The sequence below is a fragment of the Argentina silus genome (genome assembly GCF_951799395.1).
Source record: "Argentina silus genome assembly, chromosome: 11".
Taxonomy (NCBI): Eukaryota; Metazoa; Chordata; class Actinopteri; order Argentiniformes; family Argentinidae; genus Argentina; species Argentina silus.
Window position 1 is genome coordinate 5,322,724 of NC_139665.1, and position 27,770 is coordinate 5,350,493.

A 27,770-nucleotide genomic window follows, 5' to 3' on the forward strand; every position below is an offset into this window, starting at 1 on the left:
AGTGGGGATGAAGAGGTCATTAGGAGGGACCGTTAAGATGTAGCCTGAAGAGAGGGGTCTTCCGGGGAATATATTATCTGCATTTGACGAACTTTTTGATGTAAGATACGTCAAAACCGTAAAATACGTTGCGTAAGAGTTACGTGAATTACGACCTGCGTTTAGAATTAGGATTTACGTTTCGGTAGCAGCATTAGGCATTGACTTCGAGTGGTTAAGGTTAGGCATTAACTTAAACCCAGCGTGATGCGAACCAGCAACGTTCTGGTGGTTTCTAACCCTAGAAAACGAGAATTGGCTCATTTTCCAATTTTTGCCTATGTTGGGGAATCAAATACGTAACAGTTGGGGGGGGGGAAGAGAAGCAAGGGTAATTTTCATGTTTTCAATCTGCACCTTAAAAACGAAGAATGGCTTGTTTTTCTTTATTTTCTTCAGTTTTGCTAAATCAAATAACAGTAATAGAAAAGACAGGAAAATAGACTTCATTTTGTTTTCGTATTTTCTATTGTTGGTGAAAGGTGGTACTAGCTTCCAATGTGGGGACACCTACACAGGGTTGATGTCTCCGTGATTTTCACGTCAAATTGGGCTACTTTGAAAACGAGGTTGCGGGTCAGTGTATTGGTCGCAGGGTGCGGGTGTTGAAAGAGCGCTGGGAACTCACAAGTGAGAACAATAAACTAACAGCACGAGCTACAAACTTCTCCCTCATGAGTGGGAGAACTCATGTGTTTGACTTGTTTGACTTGTTCCTTGACCTTTCTTTTACCCTGACTCTTTTCTACCCAGCAAAAATGTTGCCCTTCACCTGTTAAACAAGTAATTCTGGTAACATTTGATGGGAGAATAACGTCGTGGTTAGTGCGAGTGAAACGCATGAAATGAAGGTGAACGAAGCTAGTCCTACAGCTGATTACCTACAGGGAGAGGGAGCTGTGGAGGGTGTGTGTGTTCTCCCATATTAAATGATTGGTTGTAGCCTATACAATAGTTCTAAAGCAGTCTGCCTTGTGAGCATATAAATATTTAACTGCAAAAGTGGTTAAATTCTTAGATATTGTGACACATCCCATACAACATTTGCAGAATAACGCCTGGCCGCATAGGGAGTTGGTACACATAAACTCTGAATGTAGATAAAACATGCCAGCTCTGATATTTCTAAAAGTTGGTATCTAAGTAGTCACTGCGGCCATACGCACTATGGGTGGGTCAGATTGGTTACTTTGAGGTGTATGGCTGGAGTAAATAGCCAGCAACATTTGCAATGGCACTGCTCTAGATTCAAACTCACCTGATATGCAATCTAGAAGTGTTGAGGAGTAGAGTGGTACCAGAGAAGTATTGAAATCTTTGAAAAATAGCTCTGTTCAGTCCATTATATGTGTCCTACACAGTTCATATACATTCACCGGTCACTTTATTAGGTATTTTCTTCAGTTTTGCTGAATCAAATAACAGTAATAGAAAGACAGGAAAATAGACTTCATTCTGTTTTCATATTTTCTATTGTTGGTGAAAGGTGGTACTAGCTTCCAATGTGGGGACACCTACACAGGGTTGCCGTCTCCGTGATTTTCACGAGGTTGCAGGTCAAAATGTATTGGTCGCAGGGTGCGGGTGTTGAAAGAGCGCTGGAAACTGTTCAACTGCTCATTAACGCAAATATCTTATCAGCCAATCACATGGCAGAAACTCAATGCATTTAGGCATGTAGACATGGTCAAAACGACCAGCTGAAGTTCAAACCGAGCATCAGAATGGGGGAAGAAAGGTGATTTAAGTGACTTTGAACGTGGCATGGTTGTTGGTGCCAGGCGGGCTGGTCTGAGTATTTCAGAAACTGCTGATCGAACGCACAACACATCGAACCTTGAAGCAGATGGGCTACAGCAGCAGAAGACCACACCGGGTGCTACTCCTGTCAGTTAAGAACAGGAAACTGAGGCTACAATTCACACAGGCTCACCAAAATTGGACAATAGAAGATTGGAAAAACATTGCCTGGTCTGATCCACAGATCCATGGAGCTCGAATAGTGGAACTCCGCCCAATAAATGTGTGTAAACGAGCGTCCACGTTAAACTTGTTAAAGTATTTAGAAATACTAAATATGGATGAAGGAACCACAAATTATATGTAACCATATCTGGAATTTAATCCTCTCAATGTATTATTTGTAAAGGGTTTGTAATTCTTCTAACATCCAAATTACCCTGATGAAAGCTACAGCGGACACATAATGGACTACACAAATAATATTCCAAAGCTAAACATGATTTTTACTACCACTGTCCTCGACAAGTGTTGTGGGCGGGCCTACATTGGAAGCTAGTACGGCCCTTCCACATAGACAATAGCAAATACGTAACCAGAATAAAGTATATTTTCTTGTCTTTCTATTACTGTTATTTGATTTAGCAACAAAGCCATTCTTGGTTTTTGAGGTGCATACTGAACACATGAAAAGTACCCTTGTTTCTCTTGTTTTCCCCAACTGTTATTTGATTCCACAATCAGAAATCAGAAAATTAGCTAATTCTCGTTTTCTAATTCCACAAACGAAAAACGAGATTTCCATTCGAATGGCTGCGAGACAACGCGGACCGACCTGAAGTATCAGTTGTGAGTTCATTTTCAGAAAGAAGATAACATGTTTGTGGTGGGGCGGCGCCATACCGGAAAGAAAAGTGCAATAGCAACTGCCAGCTCTCCACACCTGTGGCGGCCGCCCTGCAACGAAGTGCACTTACAGCTTGGGTAGTCTATTTTCAGCAGGAAACTGACTTAAATAATGTTTTGAACAAATTCGGTTATTGAGTTCGCTCTAACTTTGCGGTGATGATGCAAGGCCAAACGCAGGTGAAAGCTGGGGCAGCCGAAGCACTGGGAGCAGCATTGGAAAAACGCGCACCGAATACGAGCCCCACAACAAGGGGCGTGGACTCGCCGGCGGTGCGACCAGCTCCGAGCCACTCCGCTGCAGCCCATCTGTCTGCTTGTTGTCATGGAGGAGCCAAGATGGCGGTCCTGGCCTATAGCCTAGGCAAACGCGAAATAAATCAGTATTTTAGCATTAAAAATGCAAAATTGTTATCCCTCGTAGCCGTCATTTTACTCACTGTGTTTCACACTGCTACACGATATTATGGGGGTAAGTGACTGGGCATTGATATTGCTAAATTGTCTAGGTAAACACTTGACTACACACCACTGATGCAGTCTGTGTTAGCTGGTTAGCTAGCTAACGGAGTACAATATAGAGTTTGACAAAATCCACTACGCAAACGTTAGCTTGTTATCGTAGGCCAAACAACAATCCACAGTGGCTAGTTTAGCAACATTTTCATTTCGCTGGCTAATTTTAACAAAAGTGTTGCTGTGTGTGCAGGTGGATTGATTGATTGATTGGTTAAATTATTCCGACACTCGTCAACTCACGTTTGCAGGTATACCAGCTGCAAGCGCTATGTTATTGGTGCTGTAATTGTGAACGAGGTTCACGCTTGCATTCGCAGTTTACAGCTTGTGATTCCCTATTACCTAGAGCTACGTATCACATTATACCTAAAAGTGGAAGTGAGGATGCCGTATAGCCAAAATTGTATTTGCGAATGTCTGTTTGTCTATTTTATGTTTTATGAATAAGGCATGGGGCGCATGCCAGTTATGAATAATTGTGTATCTGGCAAACATCCGCCTCCCTGATGGTTTGCATACAGCGAGCTTTGTTTCTGGATGGCGTGGGGATAGTTAGGCTCTGTGTACTGAGCAGCTGCTCTTGTCTGGCTGGCGTTGACACTGACGCTCCTGACGCCTTCTCTTTGCAACCCTCATCTGTGTGTGTTTGCCTTGATTAATTGCCAGATGGGTCTATTTAACTTGAACACTAATGAAAAACTGGAGATTTAAGCTTGAGCTGAAATTTGTATGACTACATGCTACAGTGCTGTCCAGCAGAACCATGTATTGTGCATTGTACATTGCTCTATTTTCTAACCATGTTGAAAAGCCATTGAACACTAAAAAGGCATCAGGTTTCAGCGTGTTCCCTTTGTGTGTGTGTGTGTGTGTGTGTGTGTGTGTGTGTGTGTGTGTGTGTGTGTGTGTGTGTGTGTGTGTGTGTGTGTGTGTGTGTTTAATGGCAGTGTTTTGTTTGGGCTGACTGGGATGTTCTCTCTGTCTTGCCCTCAGGTGGAGACACATGTGAGTGGCTGCTGTCTAGTGGTCGGTACTTAGGGGAGAACGTATGGCAGCCCTATGGCTGCATGATGCACAAGTACAAAAGCATGTGAGTCACACCAGTGGGGTGAATTAAAAGTGTGTGGTTTTGGGGGGGTGGGGCAACTATGGCACAGTGTTTCAGTAAGTAACTCACCCTCTGGACTTTTTCCACCTTTTGTTAAAATATATTTAATTTCGATGTTTTGTGACATAATGTTTTGTGGGATTTCTGAATTCAAATCTTTGTTTTTGTAGGGTTCCAGATTTGAATAGGAATAAATCACACGCTGTGTGGGTCAAGTTGTCGCTACAAACTGAGCGAATGGAGAGGAAAAAAACTGCTCAGGAATGCTTCCTTGAGGCCTGGGGAGAAAACATCTGCAAAGTTGAATGGCTGAGAGGTTGGACAAGATGGGACAATGTACACCTAGTTACACTACAACATTGGTCTGTGGAAAGTGTATGGACCAATTGTGTAGAGTGACTGGGATGGTTATGTCCCATCTACAGTTTTTATAGATGTTTTCTCCCCAGGCCTCAGGGTAGCATTCTTGAGCAGTTATTTCCCTCTCCATTCGCTCAGTTTGTAGTGACAATCTGATCCACACAGTGTGTTATTGATTCCTATTCCAATCAGGCACCCTACAAAAACAAAGATTTTAATTCCAAAATCTGCTATTATTCTTGAGATGAACTCAATTCAACTTAGCAACTTAGTAAGCTAATTTTAGGAGTGTCATAGAAAAGGGGGTTAATACTTATTAATTCAAGACACTTCAGCTTTTCATTTAATTTATTTGTAAATAAATCAATTAAAAAAAATAAAAAAAATAATAATAATATATATATATATATATTTCATTTTGACAATATGGGGTATTTTGTGTAGATCAGTGTCAATATCTCAGGTTGTAACACAACAAAATGTGGGAAAAAATCCAGGGGGGTGGATACTTACTGTACTGAAGGCACTGCATGTACGTTTGTCATCAGCAGGAGTTCTCATTTTGTGAAAATGTTCAATTGCTCATTATTTTTGCCCTACAGTGAATCACGGTCCTGCCTTGCTGAGAAGAGAGTAGTATTCGTTGGTGATTCTAGAATCCGACAGCTATTCTATTCATTCATCAAAATCATTGATCCCGAACAAAGAGAGGATGGAAACAAGGTATGTGCTACTGGCAAAAGATTGGGTTATATTCCTGCCTCAACAGATACGCTAAGTGCCTGTGTGGTTTGTGACTGTGATGTGTCCGTGATATTCCAAAAATGTTGCAAACATAGAATATAATTGCACTCCATGTCATTACTGTAATGGTCTAAAGGCCTAATCTGGTTTAAAAAAAGAGGGAAGTTGACTTTTTTTTCCCTCTGATCTTTAACAGCATGAGAACATTCCATTTGCGGACCAAAGCTCTTCAGTGAATGTGGTGAGCTATTTCTGGATGTCTCTGCATCTCCTCTGTCAAACAACAATAAACACATTTTATTGTCCCCCACAATGAAACTACAAATTCATCTCTGACACCACTGGGACAATTTTGACACCTCGGGTGAATGATGCATCTTACCATAGAGTATATTTAAGAGTTTCGAGGTGATTCCAATAAATCTTGTGATGGTGCGGCTAAAGTGACGGGTTGTTAACATTGAAAACGTCATAATAGGGAGCAAAGAGGACACAGCACACCTCAGACCGCTCCTTTTGGCCAATTGACTGTTTTCAAATAATACCGTCAAATCCTTGGAAATTAATCAAATAAACACTACAAGCTCCGGTAACTTTTCAGCCTACCTCAAATCCGTGGACTGCCGTCAAATAAAGGAAAAGCTGTAAGAAGCAAAACTAATAATGAGTCAAATAAGCACTACATTTACATTTAATACACACAGCATACGTTTGAATAATTGTCACCAATTCACACAAGGATGGGCGCTACATCATTCCTGGGGGACAACATGTACACTTGTTGACTGTACACTTGTTTTTATTTCACTCAGAAATCTGGAAATTCTATCAAGTCAGTCAGTTGCATGTTTATTTATTACAATGTACCTGATCAAATTGAGAATGATTGCTTCCTCTTTGTGGACAGAACTTCCTGTGGCATCCAGAAGTGAATAACTCGATGAAGGAACGCTTGGCGTCATGGACGGAGGTGAGGAGAGGCATAACTAGCAGAGCAACTTTAGATTGCCGCTCAGAATCTGGGCCAGATTTACTTTTCTAACCTACCATTAGCAATGTACAATGTCTCTGTTTGCACAACCTGTCCTACTGGTTGAACAGGGTGCCATTATGCTAAAACTAGAGGTATATTTAATCTTGTAAAACTTGCTCACCCAAAACTTCTCACTCCTCGCTAAGAAAAATAACTGACAGCTTATACCCTTTAGGCCAGATTTCAGTCAGGCTAGAGGGACTGCAATAGCCTGGGTACAAAGTTACTGTATATGCTACAGTGTAATTATTGTTAGACAGTTTTCATTTGATTGCACTTGTAGTGGAGTTTTTATCATTGATGTCTGTGCCCTGTAAACAACAACAGTTTATTGCCCATTCCTAGATATTATGCATTTGTTGCATCCATTCAAACCGTGCGATTTGTTTGCTTTTTTGTTACAGGAGCCTACTGTGAAACCAGATGTTGTCATCATTGGAGCTGCCACGGTGAGTTAAGGACGCTTGTAAAACATTTATTGATGTCAATAGGAGATTTGTGCCAAACTGGTATGCTCAGCTACCGGACCAGTCCCCCTCCCCCTGCCCTGTCTGGACCCATTCACACCTCTCACCTACCCCTTTGTCCCATCCAGTACCCTCTCCCTTCCCTCTCCCTCTCCACCAAAAAGTCCACCAAACTCCTGGCCATCATGGACATTCCCTCTCATCTGCTACATGAAACTGTGGCAGAGCAGAAAAGCTCCTTTAGCAACAGATTCTTACAACCACATTGCACTAAGGAGTGCTATAGGAGATCTTTTCTGCCTGCGCAAGAAGCCTGTACAACTCCACCTCCAGCTGGCTCAATCGGGGTGATCAGAATCAGGCTGGGAGATGTTAAATCATACTGGACTGTTCTTACTGTATATAATGTTTCAGATGTCTATTTTATTCTATTGTCACTTTATTTTGTTGTTGTTTGTGATGTGAGCTGCTGCTAGTGCCTTAATTTCCCCAAGGGGATCAATAAAGTATCTATCTATCTATCTGTACAGATCTCAAGACGTTATTCAGCCCTCGCTTTACTAAAGAATCGAAACCTTTGCACCTGCCTATAATAGAGTCTTTGTCTCCTCCACAGTGGTCCATCAAGTTGCACAGTGGCAGCAGCGAGACGCTCCAACAGTACAGAGCCAACCTCACAGTCATCGCCTGGTATCTAGAGCAGCTGGCCCAGAATGTAGAGGTCTACTGGGTCTTACAAGGTTAGCTTTCTACCCAGTGGCCGGGCAAGAGGAAATTATTTTTACTGTGATGAAAGGGACATGATGAATGAATGAATGAAAGTGAGGAATTAATTATGTCTCTTTCTCCCTTTATATTCCTAAAAAAAAAAAAAAAAAAATCTGGTTTTCCCTCACACTTTGTCTTGTCCTCTCTCTCTCTCTCTCTCTCTCTCTCTCTCTCTCTGTGTCTCTCTCCAGACCCTGTTCATGAGGAGGTGCTGAGTGACAACAGGAAGATGATCACTAATGAGCAGATCAACCTGTACAATGAGGCTGCCATCGGCGCCCTAAACAGCAGCAAGAGAAACTCCAGGGCCAGAGTCAGGCTTCTGGGCGCCTCACGGCAGGCCGCCATGGAAACCATCGCCCAGTCAACGGACGGCCTGCACCTGCCAGAGAGCACCAGGAATGTGGTAGGTCGTCTGACACGTCTGTGTGATCCGCGCCACTGTCCATTAGGATAGATTTTTAGTACGCTCACATCTGACCTTCCACATATGGAAACAGCCTCTTTGGGTGCAGGGTTAAAAGTGCATAGAATATAGTTTTTTTTTTTTTTAAATAATAACAATTTTATCGCATTTATATAGTGCCTTTCTAGACACCTAAATCGCTTACATTGTAAGGGGGAGAACTCACCTCATCACTACCAATGTGAAGCACCTGCTTGGGTGATGCCACTGCAGTCATTATGCCCCAGAAAGCTCACAGTTAGATCCAAATATCAAGTACAGTCTCAGGAAATTCGGGGAGTGCACAATTCCCAAAAGTCTGTGAAAGAGCAGTCTGTTTTAGTTAGTTATCTACTTGTAAGCTTGCTTTGACTTGCTGGGATATTGTGCCTGAACATTATCCGCCCTATGGTGAGTACATCATTTGACAAATAAACATTGTAAACCATAACCTCATTGCCAATTAGTTTTTCAAAGTTTCCCCTGGACTGTCTGGAGAACACTGAAGGTGAGGCAGTCCACAACCGATGGGTCAGGTTGCGGGTAGAATTTTACGCACAGGAACAGGGACAGGTGCACATCGAAGAGTTTCAAAGGACGCGCTATAGGTCCATGGACAGAGCTCAGTTTTTATATCATACCTAATGTGATTGGGCTGGCCAGTGGCCTCGCCTCTGGACTGGGCCCTCTATAATAGTCTACTTTCCCTCTGTTCTCCATCAGGGTGCCATGGTCCTCATGAACTCGGTGTGCAACAAGCTCTTGGAGCCAATCGACGGCTCTTGCTGCCAGTCCCTCCCGGCCCCCAACCTCCTACAGAAGTTGACGGCGTGCGTCTTCCTAGGCTCGGCTGTGGTTTTCCTGGTGCTCCACGTCCTCGGCTACAACAGGCACGGCAAGAGCCGGCCCACCCCCGACATAGAGAGCGGGGAGGAGAAGAAGCCAGCCACTGCAATGGCACCGCTGGGTCCGAAGGCCCCGTTCCAGGCTCTCTGTAAGATGGGCCTGATCATGGCCTATTTCTACCTGTGCGACCGCGCCGACGTGTTCATGAAGGAGCAGAAGTTCTACACGCACTCCACCTTCTTCATCCCGCTGATTTACATCTTTGTGCTGGGGGTGTTCTACTGCGAGAACAGCAAGGAGGTGAGAGGGTTTTTTTTATCTGTTTGGTGTGGTCTTTTTACCGGCTCATCCAAGAGTAACCTTTTTCCCGCAAACCTCCTTATCTCTGTGTAATTGATTTCCTTGATTTCCACACAGACTAAGTTGCTCAACCGAGAGCAAACAGATGAGTGGAAGGGCTGGATGCAGCTGGTCATCCTCATATATCACTTTTCTGGAGCCAGTGCTGTGAGTTCTTTTTGTAGTCTCTCTCTTCACGGATTCGTAATAAATCATGGTGATTTGCATTCATAACGCACCCCTTGAAGAGCTGGAAGTGCTGAAAAGGCGTACATTGAAATGGGTGGAGATTGAAATTCCCATTGATCTCAAGTATTAAAAGTGATTTTTTCCCCCCTCAGTTCATCCCAGTGTACATGCATGTCCGGGTCCTAGTGGCGGCGTACCTCTTCCAGACAGGATACGGACACTTCTCCTTCTTCTGGCTCAAAGGGGACTTTGGCCTATACAGAGTGTGCCAGGTAACCCTTATGCCAACAGATAATGAGAGAGAGAGCATTGCTGTGTAGAACCCATAGAGGCAATTCAAAACAGATGTTATCTGCTGTATATGTGTATAGATTAGATCTTTAAAGCCTTGTTTTAAAAGGGCAATCTAGGATTGGTAAATCCTGTTTTGGACTTAATAATTTAATATATATATAGCCATTGATTCTTGAAGAATGTAACTTTTATAAATGTCTTGTGTTTAGTTCAACTGTCTTACCCCATCAGAACCTAAAACATTGTTTGTAAATGTTATTGGAAATAAACAATTTATAGCTTCAAAACATGGTTCAAACTAACATTGATCTCATGGGAACGTCAGTCCTTGCGTCCATATCTCCGTCTATGAATTTGAGAGTGTTTATATTTCTCTAGCCCCACCCCTCAGCTGTTTACCAAAAAAGTGGCGGGGTGAGTGCTGCTTGGTTGTGGTTTGAATCCCAGATTGCCCTTTTTAATGGTATTTATATTGATGATAAAATAATCTATTTTCACACTCCACCAGGCCCAAGGTTGTCAACACACAGCAACAGATTGTTCTGATGTCACTACTTGCTGTCTGTGTCCGCTTCAGGTCTTGTTCCGGCTCAACTTCCTGGTGGTGGTGCTGTGCCTGGTGATGAACAGGCCCTATCAGTTCTACTACTTTGTGCCTCTCGTCACCTTCTGGTTCGTCGTTATCTACGCAACAATGGCCATTTGGCCACAGATACTCCAAAAGTTAGCCAATGGTCAGTACTTTCAGTGGTAGTACTACTTTCTGTCGTGATGGTCATAGTTTATATGGTCATGGAGTCTGGACCACCATACTGTTTTGGCAGAGTCTGGACCACCATACTGTTTTGGCATCCTAACTCTGTACATTTGGATTAAATTAGTTGCATGATATGATCATTTCAAATTCAAGAGACTTTTCTTAATGACACATCTTGCTTGATGAAGGTTAAATGGATAACAGAAGGTGAAAGAGCAAACTGATGAACGTTTGTTGTTTCATCTCTGAACAGGTAGTGGGATGTGGCACCTGGGACTGTTGCTGAAGCTGCTGGGCCTGATGCTGTTTATATGCTTCTTTGCATATTCACAGGTGAGTTTATTACCAGGTGGTAATACCTGTAGGGCCGGTCTATCTCTTCTCTCTCTATGGGCCTGAGGAGTTGTCAGAACTGGTGTAGGTTTCACCTGAGGAACAGGTACATGTTATGGCTACAGGTAACTGCTTCTGTGTATTCTAGGGTTTGTTTGAGAGGATCTTCTCTGTGTGGCCCATATCAACGCTCTTTGAGCTACATGGAAGCATTCACGAATGGTGGTTTCGGTGGAAGCTGGATCGTTTTGTAAGTCCAACCCTTTGCATGCACACTCCTTTGAGTCACGATGATGAGAACAAGTCTGTTGTTCAACGTGTTGCTGATCAGTGATTGAGATGCTGAGAACGTCCTCTGTGTGTTTGGCTTGCAGGCTGTGATCCACGGTATGCTGTTTGCCTTTGTCTACCTGGTGCTCCAGAAGTATCAGGCCCTTTCAGAGGGGAAAGGGGAGCCGCTCTTCTCCAGCAGGATCTCCAATGTCCTGCTCTTCGTCTCCGTGGTGTCATTCATGGTGAGAGGTTATCACAAACGACGTGGGAGGTTACTGTACACAAAGAAACGAAAAAGGCCAGCGATTTAAACGGTACTGACTGACTCGCTAACTAACCACTTGTGTCTCGCTCTGTTTCAGACATACTCCATATGGGCCAGCAGCTGTAAAAACAAGACCGAATGCAACGAGATGCATCCTTACATTTCAGTGGTCCAGGTCTGTTCTGTCCCTCTCTCTCTCTCTCTCTCTCTCTCTCTGTCCGTCCGTTTGTCTAGCATTCACATGTTGTAGGAACTTGCTTATTGTTGGTCTCTTCAGTTACAATGATAAGTGAGTGCTCTTCCTTAACACGTACGTGTCGCACTTCATACTTGCCATGCACTGACTGGTTGGAATGCCGTTCTACCTGCAGATCCTGGCGTTCATTCTGATCAGAAACATTCCTGGATACGCCCGCTCCTTATACAGCTCATTCTTCGCGTGGTTTGGAAAAATCTCTTTAGAGGTAAGGCAGATGCAGTCTGGCAGGGCGCAGCGACGCATGCTCAACACACAACATTACACGACAACGAACATGATTTCATTGTCGTGGTCAGAATGGCAGTCCGATGTTTTGATTTCTGCATGCTAATTTACGATCACAGGGTGTGTGAAGTGTCAGTTACAAGTATGTGTTTTAAACAGCCACGTTTTCTACCCTATCCACCACACACACTTACACTCTCCTCCCTGACCACCGTCTTCTCTCTGTCTGGCTCTCCGTTCCTCAGCTGTTCATCTGCCAGTACCACATCTGGCTGGCTGCCGACACCAAAGGCATCCTGGTGCTGATCCCAGGCAACCCCTCACTCAACATCATCATCAGCACCTTCATCTTCGTCTGCGTGGCCCACGAGATCTCCCAGATCACCAACGACCTGGCCCAGGTGGCCATCCCCAAGGAGGGGGGGGCCTTGCTGAAGAGACTTGCTGTGGCAGGGGCCCTCACCCTGGCTGTACTGCTGCTCTCCAGGAACAGTGACGACTACCAGGGGGGCCACTGAGGGAGGGGACCAGACTGCCGGAGAGAAGGTGGACCGATCAGCCCAGAACCCCTGGTGAACAGACATATGGCTGAGGGTGGAGGTGGAGATGCAGAGCAGAGAGCAGGTGGCCGCCATCTTGGATGGCAGGCGGCACTGAGCTGAATAAGGGACTCTGCTGTGCTCTCTGACTGACTGACTGCTCTGACTACTGGGGTGAAAGTCGTACACTGAAGAGGATGTGGCAGCCCAAGGGGGGGGGGCTCACTTCTCCAGGAGCAGGGCTTGGAAATGTTCAGAAGGATGTTTGCCTTGTACTAAAGGGTGAGGGGGGGGGTTACCTAGTCTGTGTTTTATGTACAGTATTTAATGATTTAAAATAAGCTTATATTTTATACAGGGTTTCTTTTTATTTTTTGCTTGTTTGTTGTCTTTTTATTTTGTATTTGCACCCATGACTGCCGTTCATGAATGAAGTATTGCATAAGAATTTTTCTATCTCACTTCCTTATTGACGATAATAACCTTGTCCGGCAATGCAAAAGATGAACTTTGAAAGTTCATTGAAAGACATTTGCATTCTGAAATGAGCCGGTCCTTTCCAGCTTAACAACCACTCATGCGTGTGTCTGTCAGTACATGTGCATACACATTCAGTTGTCTCAAGTCACAAACTTCTATCACACTTGGCAGGCTCTTAAAACAGAAATTTTTACGATCATTGGTCTTAATTAAAGAAACTGTTACGGTGGGAGAGGTGCATTAATAAGGATACTTGGGTATGGTCAGGGAGGTGCAGTAGTGTGTTCCTTCAGTATTCTCCTAGGCAGGCCTCCAAGAGCTATAACCCAGAATGCACTGTATTGTACATATGACAGGACAACACAGCTAACAATGGCAACTTTCATGTACTAAACCACTGTTTACAAATGGATGATTGAATGATTGGATAAATTAATTACAAATTAATTCAGAAGTTAGGCATTCAGTTATCACATTTGCAACTTCCTCATCAGCTGCCACATTGCGTCAGTGCCACTTTGTGATACTTGATGATGGGGATATTGAAAAGAGAGTAAGTATTGCTAATGAATAAAATGCAGTATTTCAAGTTGACTCTGTCATTGACCTACAAATGGACACTTTGGCCAAGTTGTGTGCTTTCTTGTGTGTATTTTCAGCCATTTTAAGTTGTACACAGAAAGTTTAGCACTTAGCGTATTTGAAATGACAATGTAAAAAACAAGATGGTTTTTTTGTGTATCTACTTCATTTAGTATCTCACCATATAAGGTGAATAAATACAACAGTCAGAATCTTACAGATTATGAGGTAACTTTATATTAATCACTTTATATCCAATCGTTGACAACATTGATTTGTTTGTGCCCATATTCTACACCCTTCAAAATGTATAATTCAACTGCTTCAGCTAGATGTTAAGGCAACTTTGCAAATATTATAAGTGTACATTGAGAAGACTGTAAAAGTAGCGTGATTTTGAGTTTTATCACATTTTAATTTAGTCTGTAAATTTGATGTGCCATGAAAGGTAACATACTGAAGTTTTGTTGTTTCTCTATAGGGTCAATTAGCTTCTGGTTATCAAATTTACGGCCCCACAATGATAGCACACATTGGTCTGATGACTTGTTTGCTTGAATATCAAGATGATACAGACAGATATTGGATTGACAAAGCACCAGTCTGTAAATGGATGCTATTTATTCAGGATTTCCCTTTTTTTCTATCATTGAAAGGAGGTCATTTAAACATTGGAGGTTTATTTCTATACTACTTTCCAAATAACTCCCATTACATCTATCTGAAATGTTTGGAAAGCTGTGCCCTGTCATGTTGTATTCCAATGAAGCTAATCCAGGGCTAGGGGCTTATAGACTAAAGTGAAAGCCACAAGTAGCTTCAGTTATTTACAAGCTATACATTGTACTGATGTGAATGAAAAATCAATTTCAATGTGAAATGCTTGTTTACCTTATAGGCTTTCTATTACTGACCAGCTGTCTAGTTAACCTTTATTACTGATATAAGGCACTGTTATTGAATTGGTACTTTTATTGAATTAATAAAATAGATTTTGGTCATATTTAAAGAAGAAACAACAATTCATACCCCACACAATTTAGATGTTTTATGTAAATTATTTTCTGATGTCATAAAAATGTGAAATGTATACATTTTTATTTATAAATGCCTTTATTCTGTTGTACATTTATTGTTAATAATAAATACCTTCATAAAAATGTGTAGTCTGACTTTCATTTGCTGGTCAAAAACTTGGAATGCTATATTTGGTATCTTAGTGAAATAACAAGCCTTCAATTTGTTTAACTCAAATGAGGACAGACAGCAAATTAACCCAAAATGTCTTTACTGTTATGATGTGACAGAACATAAGCAGTTGCACATACATAATCAGACACATAAAGCACTTCCATATCACTCCCTATCCTTCAAAGAAGACCATTGTGCAAGGCAAGTACAAATACAAGCATGATATCATTAACCATCATATTACATTGTAACATTTGACACAAACTATTCAAAAATATGCTATGGGTGTAGCATTTGTTATTAATGACAAGTCTCATACAGTACACACACACACATACAGAGAAACTACTCCACATTTACCCAGTAACAGTCCCTCACAAGTGCACATGGACGTTGAAGCATAGAGTATAAAGGTACTGCTGGGTCATGCAGATTGGCACAGACATAATAATACATGGTTTAAAGGGACAGAGACAAAGCAGCTCCAACACTTGGTTTCTTGTCACAAGTTCAATGCTTCAGCCACCTTTCTCTCCTCAGGAATACCATTTACCTAGGACGGAGAAGATCTACAATATAATTGTTGCATCATTATGTTTTCAATATTGGAACAAGTCACAGGGTTGAGTAAGAGCTGCTGTTGAATCCAAATCATTTTGAGCCTTTAGTTAGTAATATCACAGAAATTATTCATTTCATGGACTACTGTATGAAACTACTGTATGAAACACAAGACCAAAAGCAGACCATTATACTTGCCTCCAGCCTTCGAAATGTTGACATTACATAATGATCTCCTTTGTTAGCAGTAAATGAACAAACAGAGCGGCGAGTTAGAGAAGCAACCTCTTGCAGTTGATAAACACAAGGAGGAGCCAAACTCCAGCAAGAGACTGTCACTACAGGTAGGATTCATAGGAATACGTTTTGTTGGGAAGAAAAAAAAAGGTAAATGGGAAGAAAATCATTGAAGTCAGGATTAAAGATGTTATCATAAGCAAGCCTACGTGTTATAAAATGCAATGTGACCTTTTGAAGTCCAAGGTTGTGCAATGGCATAAATGCTCTTTTGTATCTGTTGATTAAAGGGTTACTTCATGAGTAATGGTTGTGGACCCCACTGACTTGGGGGTGTGGAAGATATGGCCTTTCAAAGTTGGCAATTTCAACTACTTGTTATAGCGCCCCCATTAGGCCAATGGTGGTAATATTACATTTGGGGGTAGTGGTCACCACTTCCTATCGTAATGCTAAGTTTCAAGTGTCCAGCATGAAGCATCTCACAGGAAATGTAGCAACGGCATCTTACCAATAATAATAATAAAAACCCTGACAATAACAACAGGGTTCTACGCCCTACTGCCATAGACCCCTAACAAACCAATCAAAAAGCAGGAGTCAATACTGACCTGATGGCTGTTGCTGTGGTATCTGAATCTGGTTTTGCAGGTTTCTGAAATCAAAACACCGACAACATAAATCATGGGTATATAATTAGTCTGATCTAGTATTATAGGAGAACACTTTATATTTTATATACACTTTATTTTATTACTTTGCAAACTGTAGCCATGGTCAAAGCCCTCCAAGAGATCTGACAGATTTTTCATTGCTCTAGTTGTAAACATGGTATCCATCATGACAACAAACTAAAATAGCTTTGTTCTACTGTGTGTGTGTGTGTGTGTGTGTGTGTGTGTGTGTGTGTGTGTGTGTGTGTGTGTATGTATGTATGTATGTGTTACACTCACGTCTGTGTCTGCATCAGGGGCATGCTGGTGGTTTCGTAGTTGTCTGGGTGGATGGGGGGCACCACCTCCCCACTGACGGGGTTGAAGACAGGCAGGGTGGAGAGAGGCCAGGAGATCTCCCGGTTCTTAGACATGCTCCGCAGCTCCTTGGTGGACTTCTGGATGGAGCTGTGGTGGACTAGCTGGATACTGGGAGGACGGAGGGATCAAAAACATACATCTTAGCTCTCATTCATCCAGCCAACGCAGACGCTGTAGTGTAGTGTAGTGTAGTGTAGTGTAGTGTAGTGTAGTGTGTTGTGTAGTGTTGTGTAGTGTTGTGTAGTGTACACGCATGCATAAACGTTTGTATCAAACATAATACATCACACAGGAGAGAAATGTTAGCTTTTGTTAAGCAAGAAAATCAACCTACAGGGTGATTCTTTTGTGAGGAGAACTTTGTTTTGCGTGTTGCTTGTGATTTTCATCTGCTGACTATCAACTGCTTAGTAAAAACAACTTCCTGGTATGTTCCTGTATTCTTTCCTCTAAACAAAGCTGGTCTAAGGTTTCCCCGCTCAAGGTAGAAGTCACCCTTAAACACAGATCTAGAATAGGATTGCCCTTACCCCATTCCTAACCGTAACAACTTGAAGGATGAAAACGTATCATCTGATCAGTCGGTTAGGGACAACTTCTACCTTCTCCAGTTTCCCCTAGTGGTCATCCCCATGCCAACCAGCCGGCCAATCTACCACCTCCCTACAGCTTTGAGCAGCTCATAGGATGAAAGGATGTGAACACACAGATGACAGTATGGACGGACATGAGAATGCCACCAATGAGGAGACAATGGAAAAGATGAAAGTGCAAATCAAAAGAGGGGAAAAACAGATCCAAACAAAGAAAAAAAGGGGAACCAAAAGGATCAAACCAAAAGAAAAGAAAAACACAGGAGAGGAAAAACACTTACTCTGGTGTTTGCATGTTTCTTTTTTCCCTAGAAACAAAACAAAATTAATGAATTAAATACTAATATTAATAGTTAAGAGACATCCACACAAGAGCCAATGGAGAGCCAGTGAGGTTGGATGGAGGGGGGGGGGACATAATGTATGGATGGTAGGTGGGTAGGTGGGTGGGTACAGTTTCTCCCAGCCTGTAGATGAGGGTGACCAGTGAGTTGGGGAGGCAATATAATGGTTGATTGACTGCCTATGTAATGATTATGCTGATAACCATCAAGATGCTGTGAACATGAGAAATAAAACCTGTAAATGCATGGATAACATACAGTATATGGACCATAAAATTGAATGGTTATGACAAGCTGCGTTTCCAGAATATATCTAACTTCTCCCATCTACAGCACCTAAATATCATGACAGAACAGCCAACTCAGTAACACTCTGCAGGTCTGTAGCATTGCACTTGAGAATACTCAAACACTCCAAATCTGTCTACCCCTCCAGAGCACACAATTTCAAAACAAAAGTCCTACTACTACACTACACAGCACAGCACGACACATACATTCCCTCAACCCAATTCAAAGGAGCTTTTCAGAACATGTGTTTTTATGTCTCCTCATATGAGTGTGCATATCGGTGTGTTTCAGTGTGATGTGTGGTGTGTGTCTTGTGTGTGTGTGTGTGTGTGTTTGTCTCTGTCTGTCAAAAGTCAAAGCAGACTTACACCCCTTCCCTCCGACAGCACATGGAGTAGCCTAGGATGACGAAGAGGACCAGGGCGACGGCGGAGGGGACCGCCAGAGTGATCAGGAAGTCTGCAAAAAAGTCCCTGCTTTTCAGCAATTCAGGGGGGTCGTAGTCCCCGATGTCAGGCAGCACCCCGTTGCCCGGGTCCTGACGGTTACCCTGTATCATGACAACCTTAGTGATGTCAACCTACAGACAAGAGGCACGGGGTTAATGAGTACAGATCAACTGACTAACTGGAGACGGGGATCAATAACATTAGACAGGCATTCAACTGGCCGGCCAAATGTATGTATCGCAACATATTTGTATTCCCTATACTCTTGTGTTGTCTTTATGTATTGTGCCTACTGTACCAGGAAGCTGCGGAGCAAATTGCCCCTCGGTGATGATAAAGGTTCAGTAATCTATACAGTAATAGCACGCTAGAGGCCATACAGTGATAGGGTGGTAGAACTATATTGTAATTACAGATCCAAAGTATTATTAGGAGCAAAGCCTCCACTGTCACCCTCCATCCAGGTTCTAGAATCACTTGGACCACAGGCATCACAAAAGAGAAGAGAAGGCTGTCTGAAGGTGCATTGACACAGAAGCTGTGGTCTTCTTCAGATGGAGAGACTAACTAAGTGATTTCATGTTGTGCTAGTAAGTACAGCCCAAAGTATCTCACAACTCCTGTTGAGTTTCATTCTTCCCCACTACATGCACACAATGTGATTCAAACATGACACATGATGCTACTCCATACAGTTTGCAAATGGATCCTCAGAATTAAAGTTTCAGGATCTGAATGTGATTGATCCCTTAAAACCTATAGCATGGTTTGGTGGCTATGGGTTGAGAGACTAGCCCTCACCAGAGAGATCTTGCACCAGTCGATGTCAAACTGGGCCCTGAACTTCTTGTCACAGCTGATGACAGGGTCCATCTCCTGGCTGCAGCGGAGCTGGTTGTGGGGGCTCTCCACCTCACGTAGGCAAGAGGAGAACTGCACGTCTGCACCCACCATCACATACACACTAGGGAAGGAAAGGAGGGTGTCAACAGCTAGTTAACACATGCATTTCATATACACGCACTCCCGGACGGCCGCCCACCCGCACACACGCACGCGTTTTTTAGTCATGTTTTCCTCGAGAACCTTTCATCTTCCAAAACGAGGGCATGCATGTTTTATGAACAACTTGGGAATTCTCAATTGGCAAAACAAACTGCCAATGACTGAATAGCTGAGCTCACATTTCAATGCACAGTGCACCATGGATCTCCTCTCTCAGAGAGACCAATTAAATGAGACCTCAGCATGATATGATTCCACAGTGGAACATGGAACACGAGTAGAACCAATCTGAGACATGCATCACCTAGGCCTCTGTTAAGTGAATGTTTCTGTTGCAACTGATGCAATATTGATCATATGGAAACACGCTGTGAGCTTCCTTTGTGTTGGATAACCACAAACAGTACACTTGCATACTACTTCTTTACCATGCATTCATATTTGAGTTATGAACCATCCAGTTATTGTCTTACATCTACCACAGCCCTCAATGTCTACCTCTATATTCTTCATATAATATCTAATCATGTTTTGTGCTGTCCCTTTCTGTTGTCTGGGCCGAGGAGGGTTCCTCACCCCTCCTTGAGGTTGTTGATGGGCAGGGGCACGCGGCCGCCCCTGTCCAGCGCTGACGTGATGTTGATGGCGTTGAGGCGCTCCGGCTGCCAGACATTCTTCACCGCGCCCAGGAAGTCCCCCAGGACCTCGCTGGCCAACATCTCCTCCACGTTCATGTTCTTAATGTAGAACTCCGCCTGGTAGGGCAGGGGGAACTCTGAGAGAAGGAGGAGAGTAATGTGTGTGTGTGTAGGTGGTGGTGGTGGTGGAGGTAGTGGTGTGGGGGTGGGGTTGAGAGAGAGAGAGAAAAACCGTCACAAATGACATTATACATGACCTCTACATATCACAATGATTGAGTAAGGAGGAGCAGAGTACCAGTACAGAGTACTGTCAGATGTGATTGACTGCCAAAACTCATATGGCATTAAAGCTATGGCCAGAAACTTCCATCATTGTTCAAATCCAAACCAAGTTATCAAGCTTGCAGTTCAGTAGCCTAAATCTGACCCTGATACCACCTGATATCACCAGCCCACACAGTACATATCATATTGAGTCACACATATAGAATCCCAAGTGCTTCATAGAATATAAATACATGGATATGGGGAGTCTGGGTGCATCTCTGACTAACACCCATGTGAAATAATTGGTCATTAATCACTTAATGACAGACAGGCTGTTCATGAGGCCCATGGGTCTGTTCTGTTAGGACTGGGGCTCTGGGCCAGATGGCTGCTGACGTCACTCAAGTGATGTCATGCGTGTGACGGAAACATCTGCTCAGCTTCCACCCAATACAATCCAGAGGGTATTGCATGTGCAGTGCTGCATGTGGTACAGAATCGTACCTAGTTCTGTTTAGATTATTCAGACAGGGACACAATCCAAACAATGGCACATTGACTTTTTATTAATCAATAAATACTTCTCACTGACTTTGACTACCAACGTAAGTTTGAGTCATCCTTGAATTGGTAGCATCCCCTACGTTAAGGATGCCCTGCTTCGCGACCTTCACATCAACATAACAAAGCTGCTTCCTCTCCTCTCCTCTCCTCACCTCCCTCCTCCCCCTCCTCCCCCTCATTAGAGCACGTATACAGGAGTAGAACCCAGAAAGCAATATGGTGGATACCAAATGAGGACTTTCACGTCGGTGCGCTGCGGATTTAAAAAAGAGGTAACATGGGAGAGAAAGTTACTTAAGACTGTTGAAAAGAATCCTCAGGCTTTCCTTACCTTCAGTGGACATGATGTTTACGACCAAGTTGTGCCGGGCTGTTTCAAAAGTGCGTCTGTTATAGGCCGTAATCTGGAACACACAGGGGTGAAAGTTTAAGCCCAGATCAGTGCAGCTTATATGGCAGGCCAAGCTCACTGGGGAGGTCTGAGCCAGATACCATATATGTATACCATAGGCAGAATTGGGGCATCCTATAGGCCCACAAGCCTACGTGGAACTTAAATAAAGCCTTTTAGGGAAAAGCAAGCTTAGGGACAAGCTGGAAAAACATAGTGGAATTTAAGCCTTCGTAATATCTTACAGACCCTGGCGATTCTAAAAGCTTTACAATGAACCATGCGACAGCTATTAGATTAGCCAAGAAACGAAGCTCATTGCTCGTATTGTAAATTCCTTGACTGGCTCCAGAACTAAATTCCAAAGCTGGACAATAAAGATATTGATTGATTTACAGACACATACTCTGGAGGGCCTTTCTTCTTGTACTACACTGAGAAGGCTTAACATTGAATTTCTTTTTCATTTTTCTGTACAGCATGGAGCAGCTGCCGGTATACTCTTAAAGGACTATATCCCCTAAAAAGCTAAACATTTGATAGGGTTTAAACATTCCTTACAATCATCTGTAAAGAGACAAACACACCTCTATAATGGTGGCTTTGCCCACATGTGCAGCTGTGGGGGAACCGTACAGAACCCCGTCGCTGTGAGGGGTCCTCTGGATGTAGCGTAGCCAGCCAGGTCTGTCTGGGTATCCCATCAGGTTCGTGTTAAATGTGATGGGGTCGTTACTGGAATCACCTGTGAGGAGGAGTTTTTTAAATGACTGAATGTGCTGAACAAGCTGACGTAGCCACAACGTAGCGGGGTGACTACTGGCAGAGATAGTTGGTGTTCAGCAAGATAGTTCACTCAGCAGCCTTTTGTGTCACGCAGCTATGACGTCGCACTGCCGTGCTTGTGCGTCAACGGAATCGCTAGTGAGTGGAACGTCTTGCTTGGGTGTGTCTGAATCATATCGCTGAGGACACCTTTAATGTCTTTTAACTTGTTATTACCAAAGAATGACCCAGTTATATTGATATACATAAGGGCATACCTGGCTTTGGATATGGAGGAAACTCCCCTTTGAAGTACTCTCTCTCCAGCACGTGGACAAACAGCACGCCAGCAGACGGGTAGACGTTACGGTCCGCATGCGACCTCGAGAGGATGGTGACCACTGGAGCACAGAGAGAGGACAGAGAGGTAATTAACTGACACTGTGTGTGTGTGTGTGTGTGTCTGTGTGTGTGTGTGTGTGTGTGTGTGTGTGTGTGTGTGTGTGTGTGAGTTCACCATTACTGCCCCGCCAGCTGCAATCAGGAGGGAGAAAATGGCCATTTAGGGGTGACCATGAAGGACGAAGGACAGTGAGAGAATGTCCTGTACCTCTATATGATGCTGATAGGTTGAACAAATGTGACCCTGACAGGTGCAGTAAGTGACTTTGCCTATGTTCTACTACAGTTGACCTGTTATAGTATAGTTATAGTAGGCCTACTGCCAAACAAGGCAACAGTATAACACAGCCTAGCTGAGTGCAGAGACAGACATGCACCCAGGCTACAGTCTAGGCAGGTGTCTGTTGTTGAGACCTAGGAAGCGTACGATATCAAGGCACAGAGTCAGTAGGCTGGAACAGAGGGTGTCTGGTTGTCAACAGCAGTAGGGAGGTAGCTGCAGTCAGTGGGAGCAGCAGTGTTGTGAGTCATTCCCACTCTTAGGAAAAAACATTCCTGCGCTGCTATTCTCCTCTGTCTCCATCATACCACAGCCCTCGGTTTAGTCCCACTCCATTTCAAACACAAACACACACTAACTCTCTATTCAGCATGTGTTGCACTGGCAAATGGCAGCTCTTAAGATGGTTTAGGCAAGATAGAGCTGGAGGTGTTATGTGCCTATAACTCTCGCCTCCTCCTCTTCCTCCTCCTCCTCCTCCTCCTCCTCCGCCACCTCTGCCTCCTCTTCTCTGGTTTCACAAGGCGTTTTTCTTTTTCTCCCCCTCCCTCTCTCCTCCAGTGGGTGGTAGTTCAATTTTGAATCACCATGGGAGAGTGAGTGCGTTTGGAAGGTGGGGGAGAGAAGGTGGGGGAGAGCTGCAGAACGGAGTGTCAGAGAGCTCCACTGTTCTAGTCCTCCAGACAAACAACCGAAACTTAAGCAGCAACTGCCAGCAAAGGAGAGCTGGGAAGGGGTCCTAACAGGAAGACTTAGGCCTGTTTATCATCATCATCACTCTTCATCATCATCATCATCATCATCATGACACATTAACCTATGTTTCATTATTTTTTCAGTATGTTTGCGATCTTTAAGTTATAGTGAGGTTTTAATGCAAGTTTCCTACCTCACCTGCACTTTGTATCCATTTTATTCTTTCACTGTTTTGTATTTTCTTTATATGTGCGAACAGAATATACAAATAAATAAAACACAGCAGGAGTCCACAGAAAGGGTTAAATCACTCACACTCTTCCAGCAGGAATTACAGGACGTATATATTCAGTTAGCGACGGTATTCAGTGCAGTAGAAAAAAGCCATATCAAAAGCCCTATACAACTGATTACAAAATGGTTTCAGGTGTAAACCTTGCAGACCTTCGATCCCTGAAAAGAACATCAATATACACTCACCAAACACCTTATTAGGAACACTATATTGAGTAGGGCCTCCATTTGCTCTCAAAACAGCATCAATTCTTCGTGGCATTGATTCCAGAAGATGTTGGAAACATTCCTTTGAGATTCTAGTCCATGATGACATGAATGCATCACGAAATTCCTGCAGTTTTCAGGTGCACTTTCAAGCTGTGAATCTCCTGTTCTACCACATCCCAAAGGTGTTCTATTGGATTCAGATCCAGTGGCTGGGAAGGCCACTGAAGAACACTGAACTCATTGTCATGTTCATGAAACCAGTTTGACAGAAAACATTCCCCACACCATTACACCACCTCCACCATGAGAAGATGTATAGGTGTTCCTAATAAAGTGTTCAGTGAGTGTATATCCAGTTAACATGCAACAGTATTCAGTGCAGTAGGAAAAAGCCATATCAAAAGCCTTATACAAGTGATTACAAAATGGTTTCAGGTGTAAACCTCTCAGACTTACGATCCCTGAAAAGAACATCAAAAATAATTGGTCACAAAAGATGAGATGAAAGATCTAAACATGACTGTATGGATGTAGCCTATAAAATACCTGGGGCCCCAATTTGCTTCCGTAAAAAAGCACTGCGGCAGCACTAAGTTTAGGTAATTTCCTTGTACAAAGCTTCAGTTGGCGATGCATAAAGAAATACATAGAAAGGGCAGGACACGGGACCACTGTCGAGCACATGACCCTGCTGAGACTGCAAGTCGCAGTCCTAATGATCAGCGGGGCCTACCATGCGTGGTGGGTAGCCTTACATAGGCCTTTTGTATGCTGTTTCTATTCACTCCCCTTCCAATATTACCATGGAATGAAGAAGTGTAAATTGACAACTTTCAGGGTGACTCCTAAACCATCTTTTTAGTTTGTGCGTAAAGGCTCTCCAAACGTGTTGTAGGAATGCATATTTTCCTGTAATCTGTACAGTATACAGTGTTTAAGATCTCTTCTCTTGATTTTATACCCTATCAAAGACATGCAAGGTTGCATGATTTCATCAGTAATTGGCACAGAGCACAAAGCCGATCGATGTATGCAGCATTGGTCATTCAATGTTTTAGGGAATATATATTTTGTAGAGAATGTACTGGTGGTATAAGGCATTGTCCCTGACAACTGCTGTGCGCATTATGACCAAATAAGATCTATTTTCACCGATTGGTAATTATTGAACGTGGAATGGATAATTGTCCCACTCCCCTTGCCAACCCTCTGAACACTCTGCCTACATTGGTGCAGAGTTGTTTTTGCTTCTCATGGCAGATGCACTTTGCGGTGGCAACAAATTACCAAAACGGTCTATGCACATGGTTTTAGTGGTCTTTATCTGAAGCAAATTGAGGCCTTAGGCCTTTCAAATTATTTTTGTGAAAATAATCGCACAGTTGGCTCCAGCAGAGTGTGACTAATCCATAGACCAGGGCTACTGCCACTGCTACTGCAATCAGGCTATGCTCTTTTATCCTAGATTCGAAAACAACCGGCTCCATTTTTAGCACACTGACACAAGCTTTTTCAGTGACCCTGTTTTAATTCACATTCAAGCACAGTTGATTGTATTGGACCATAATCACAAAGGCCAAGGTCAAGTGTTATGACCGTTCTCTTCAGAAGCCCTTGATGTGGTTTATGAACACACGTCCACAGATGGTCCTCTCCTTGTCACCACAGTCTATCCCTTCTGAGGCTCCAGTCAGGAAGCCAAAGCAGAGATCATTGGCTAAGCTAGAGAGAGGCTGTGATAACACCATCAGACCTGCTTATACCTGGCTGTCTCTGTCCACAGCCAGGCCTTCTCCAGATGATGAACTGCCTCCTCTAATACATCACCAATTAATGGTTAATGTTAAACTCTTAACTAGAGGCTAATCCTACAGGATCTGCCACTAACACACACACAGTATACACATGCTCTCTCTTTCTTTCTCTCTCTCTCTCTCTCTCTCCCACACACACACACACACACACACACACACACACACACACACACACACACACACACACACACACACACACACCTTTGCTTGGCATGTTCCTTTGCAGCAGATCACTAACAGGCCTTGCATTAGGAATGGATAACCCAGTTTTATGCGTATATGGGGCGACCTTGGACAGGCCAGAGCCTCAGGAGCGATCCTTTAATAATGTCATTGGCCACAGACAGAAACAGAAACTACCGTGTCCCTTCAATGGCTAGATAGGCAGGTCAGGGGATGTCCTCCAGTTCTGTTGAATCAGCTCTGAGGCCTTTCTCTTTCCGGTCAGGAGGATTGCATGTGCAAAGTCTTATGGGAATGTTATGAGCGTCAATTTAGCCTTTAGTCTCTCTTTGAGTCCAAAGTGATCCTACTGTAACTGGAAGTGAAACTGCTCTGTGCCTGCTGCAGCAGGAGGAGGAGGAGGAGGAGGGGCACAGGGCTTGCATGCCGACGGTTCAACCTACAGTACTGACTGAGCTTGGGGTAGAACTGTTACGCACAGAGGTAGGCCTAAACCATTAATATCTTTGTGTATCACGTAGGCCTACAGGTTTTTAAATGCCATTATTGTCATAGTTGATTATGGGTTCATGTTCACCATCTGAGTGAGAGAAAAAAAAAGTGAAAAACTGATCAGTGTCCACTGAGAGTTTAAGCCTAACTAGGCAAAGGCCTTGCTTGCACAGTAGCCTAACTTTATACCTCCAGGGTAACAATCATGGTTAGATTGAAGTAGCAATAAGCCAAAGTGAAAACTGTAGAGAAGAGATTTTAGAAGAAGCAAAGTTACACTCGAGGCGAATGCCTCTATTAATGGGGAACTACTTGAGCATGACCCATGTTATGACAAGGGGAGGGCGGGGGGGGTCAAGGGTCACACAAGATGTGCACCACTGCACACGCCCACTTACCGTCCCTCTGCACGGTAGCCCTCTGCTTCAAGCCCATATAATGCTGGACTTGGCTAATTCTCCCAACCACATCCTCAAGTATGACACCAGAAGAATGCACAATGAAAACTTTTGGACGAACAAACAAAAACAAAATGGATATGCAGGATCATTAGAACCTCATTTCAAACTGTGATGCAAATGTCTAGGCTACTCAATCGGAATTCATAGGAAATCCCAAATCTGAAGAAAAAATTCCATCTTTGTTATAAGCTAATATGAATATGTATAGGCCACAATTATGCTGGGACAGGGACAAGAACACTACTTCTTACTTACTAGATTACTTTACACAAGGCCTACAGTATCTAATGTGGCTTTGGATATGTTTCATGCAAAATTGAATCATATATCAATATACAACATAATATTCAAACTCACTAGAGGCATTCTGACTGTACATATTCCTACTGTATGTCGGCCCGGGCCGATGTTCATACCTAACATAGCTAATTATATCACCTGGCCTTCAAATAAGTGGATGATTGTGATATGAATGCTGAGGAACAGGCTACTCAAAATACCCTAGGCTACAGGAATAATAAAGACAATCGTTATTATTGTCATTTAAGACCTCAGACTTAATTAGTAGGCTTATAGACCTGTAGATTTGAGCCACCTTCTCCCAGAATAACGGACTAAGCTAACGCTACAGCAGCTAGGTCATTTTTTCCACGGCTCGCAGTAGGAAAAAATGACCACCACACAGTGCAGTAGCTAGCATGCTAGCTAACAACAGACATATTGCATGAGAAAGCAAACCGTACACAAATATCTACCCATTTTCATTCGTAAATCGATACGTACCCATAGATAGCCATACGATAACACCCGCGGCGTCCATGTTGCATGTAATTCAGGTGAATTTTACATTAAAAGCTAGATGTTTCTGCCCGTGGTTTGACAGTCATAACAAGCATCCCTCTCTGAGCCCCTCTCTGAGTCCTCCCTCCGCCTCCTCCTCCGCCTCCTCCTCCGCCTCCTCCCGGAGCAGCTCCGGCTTTCATTGGTTGAAACATCTGGCACAGATGTTGGAAAATAAAATGCGCTGTAAAAAAAAAAAATCTGCGGCAATGAAGGCGATTGAATGGAGCAACGCCTTTCCTCAAGACTGATGTG

The 27,770-nt window shown here is 43.3% G+C and overlaps 2 protein-coding genes across 3 annotated transcripts; one reads left to right on the top strand and one right to left on the bottom strand.

Moving 5' to 3' along the window:
- The first annotated feature begins 2,689 nt into the window (after positions 1 to 2,689).
- casd1 (CAS1 domain containing 1) lies at positions 2,690 to 14,670 on the top strand. The gene is made up of 18 exons (XM_083681074.1): positions 2,690 to 3,157; positions 4,198 to 4,294; positions 5,275 to 5,395; positions 5,613 to 5,657; positions 6,324 to 6,386; positions 6,854 to 6,898; positions 7,533 to 7,656; positions 7,876 to 8,090; positions 8,853 to 9,275; positions 9,393 to 9,482; positions 9,656 to 9,775; positions 10,375 to 10,531; positions 10,808 to 10,887; positions 11,036 to 11,137; positions 11,262 to 11,402; positions 11,523 to 11,600; positions 11,797 to 11,889; positions 12,155 to 14,670. The coding sequence occupies exons 1-18, from the start codon at positions 2,845 to 2,847 to the stop codon at positions 12,425 to 12,427; spliced, it is 2,580 nt and encodes an 859-aa protein (XP_083537200.1). The 5' UTR covers positions 2,690 to 2,844; the 3' UTR covers positions 12,428 to 14,670.
- A 111-nt stretch (positions 14,671 to 14,781) lies between these two features.
- sgce (sarcoglycan, epsilon) lies at positions 14,782 to 27,580 on the bottom strand. Of its 2 annotated transcripts, none has more exons than XM_083681075.1 (11): positions 27,459 to 27,580; positions 22,122 to 22,244; positions 21,666 to 21,823; positions 21,019 to 21,091; positions 19,792 to 19,990; positions 19,012 to 19,174; positions 18,130 to 18,341; positions 17,408 to 17,434; positions 16,453 to 16,641; positions 16,111 to 16,154; positions 14,782 to 15,254 (listed from the first exon to the last, which is right to left on the bottom strand). In XM_083681075.1, the coding sequence occupies exons 1-11, from the start codon at positions 27,493 to 27,495 to the stop codon at positions 15,238 to 15,240; spliced, it is 1,242 nt and encodes a 413-aa protein (XP_083537201.1). In that variant the 5' UTR covers positions 27,496 to 27,580; the 3' UTR covers positions 14,782 to 15,237. The 2 variants fall into 2 exon arrangements, with proteins under 2 accessions (XP_083537201.1, XP_083537202.1); XM_083681076.1 differs by lacking the exon at positions 27,459 to 27,580 and adding an exon at positions 26,613 to 26,642.
- Positions 27,581 to 27,770: the final 190 nt, after the last annotated feature.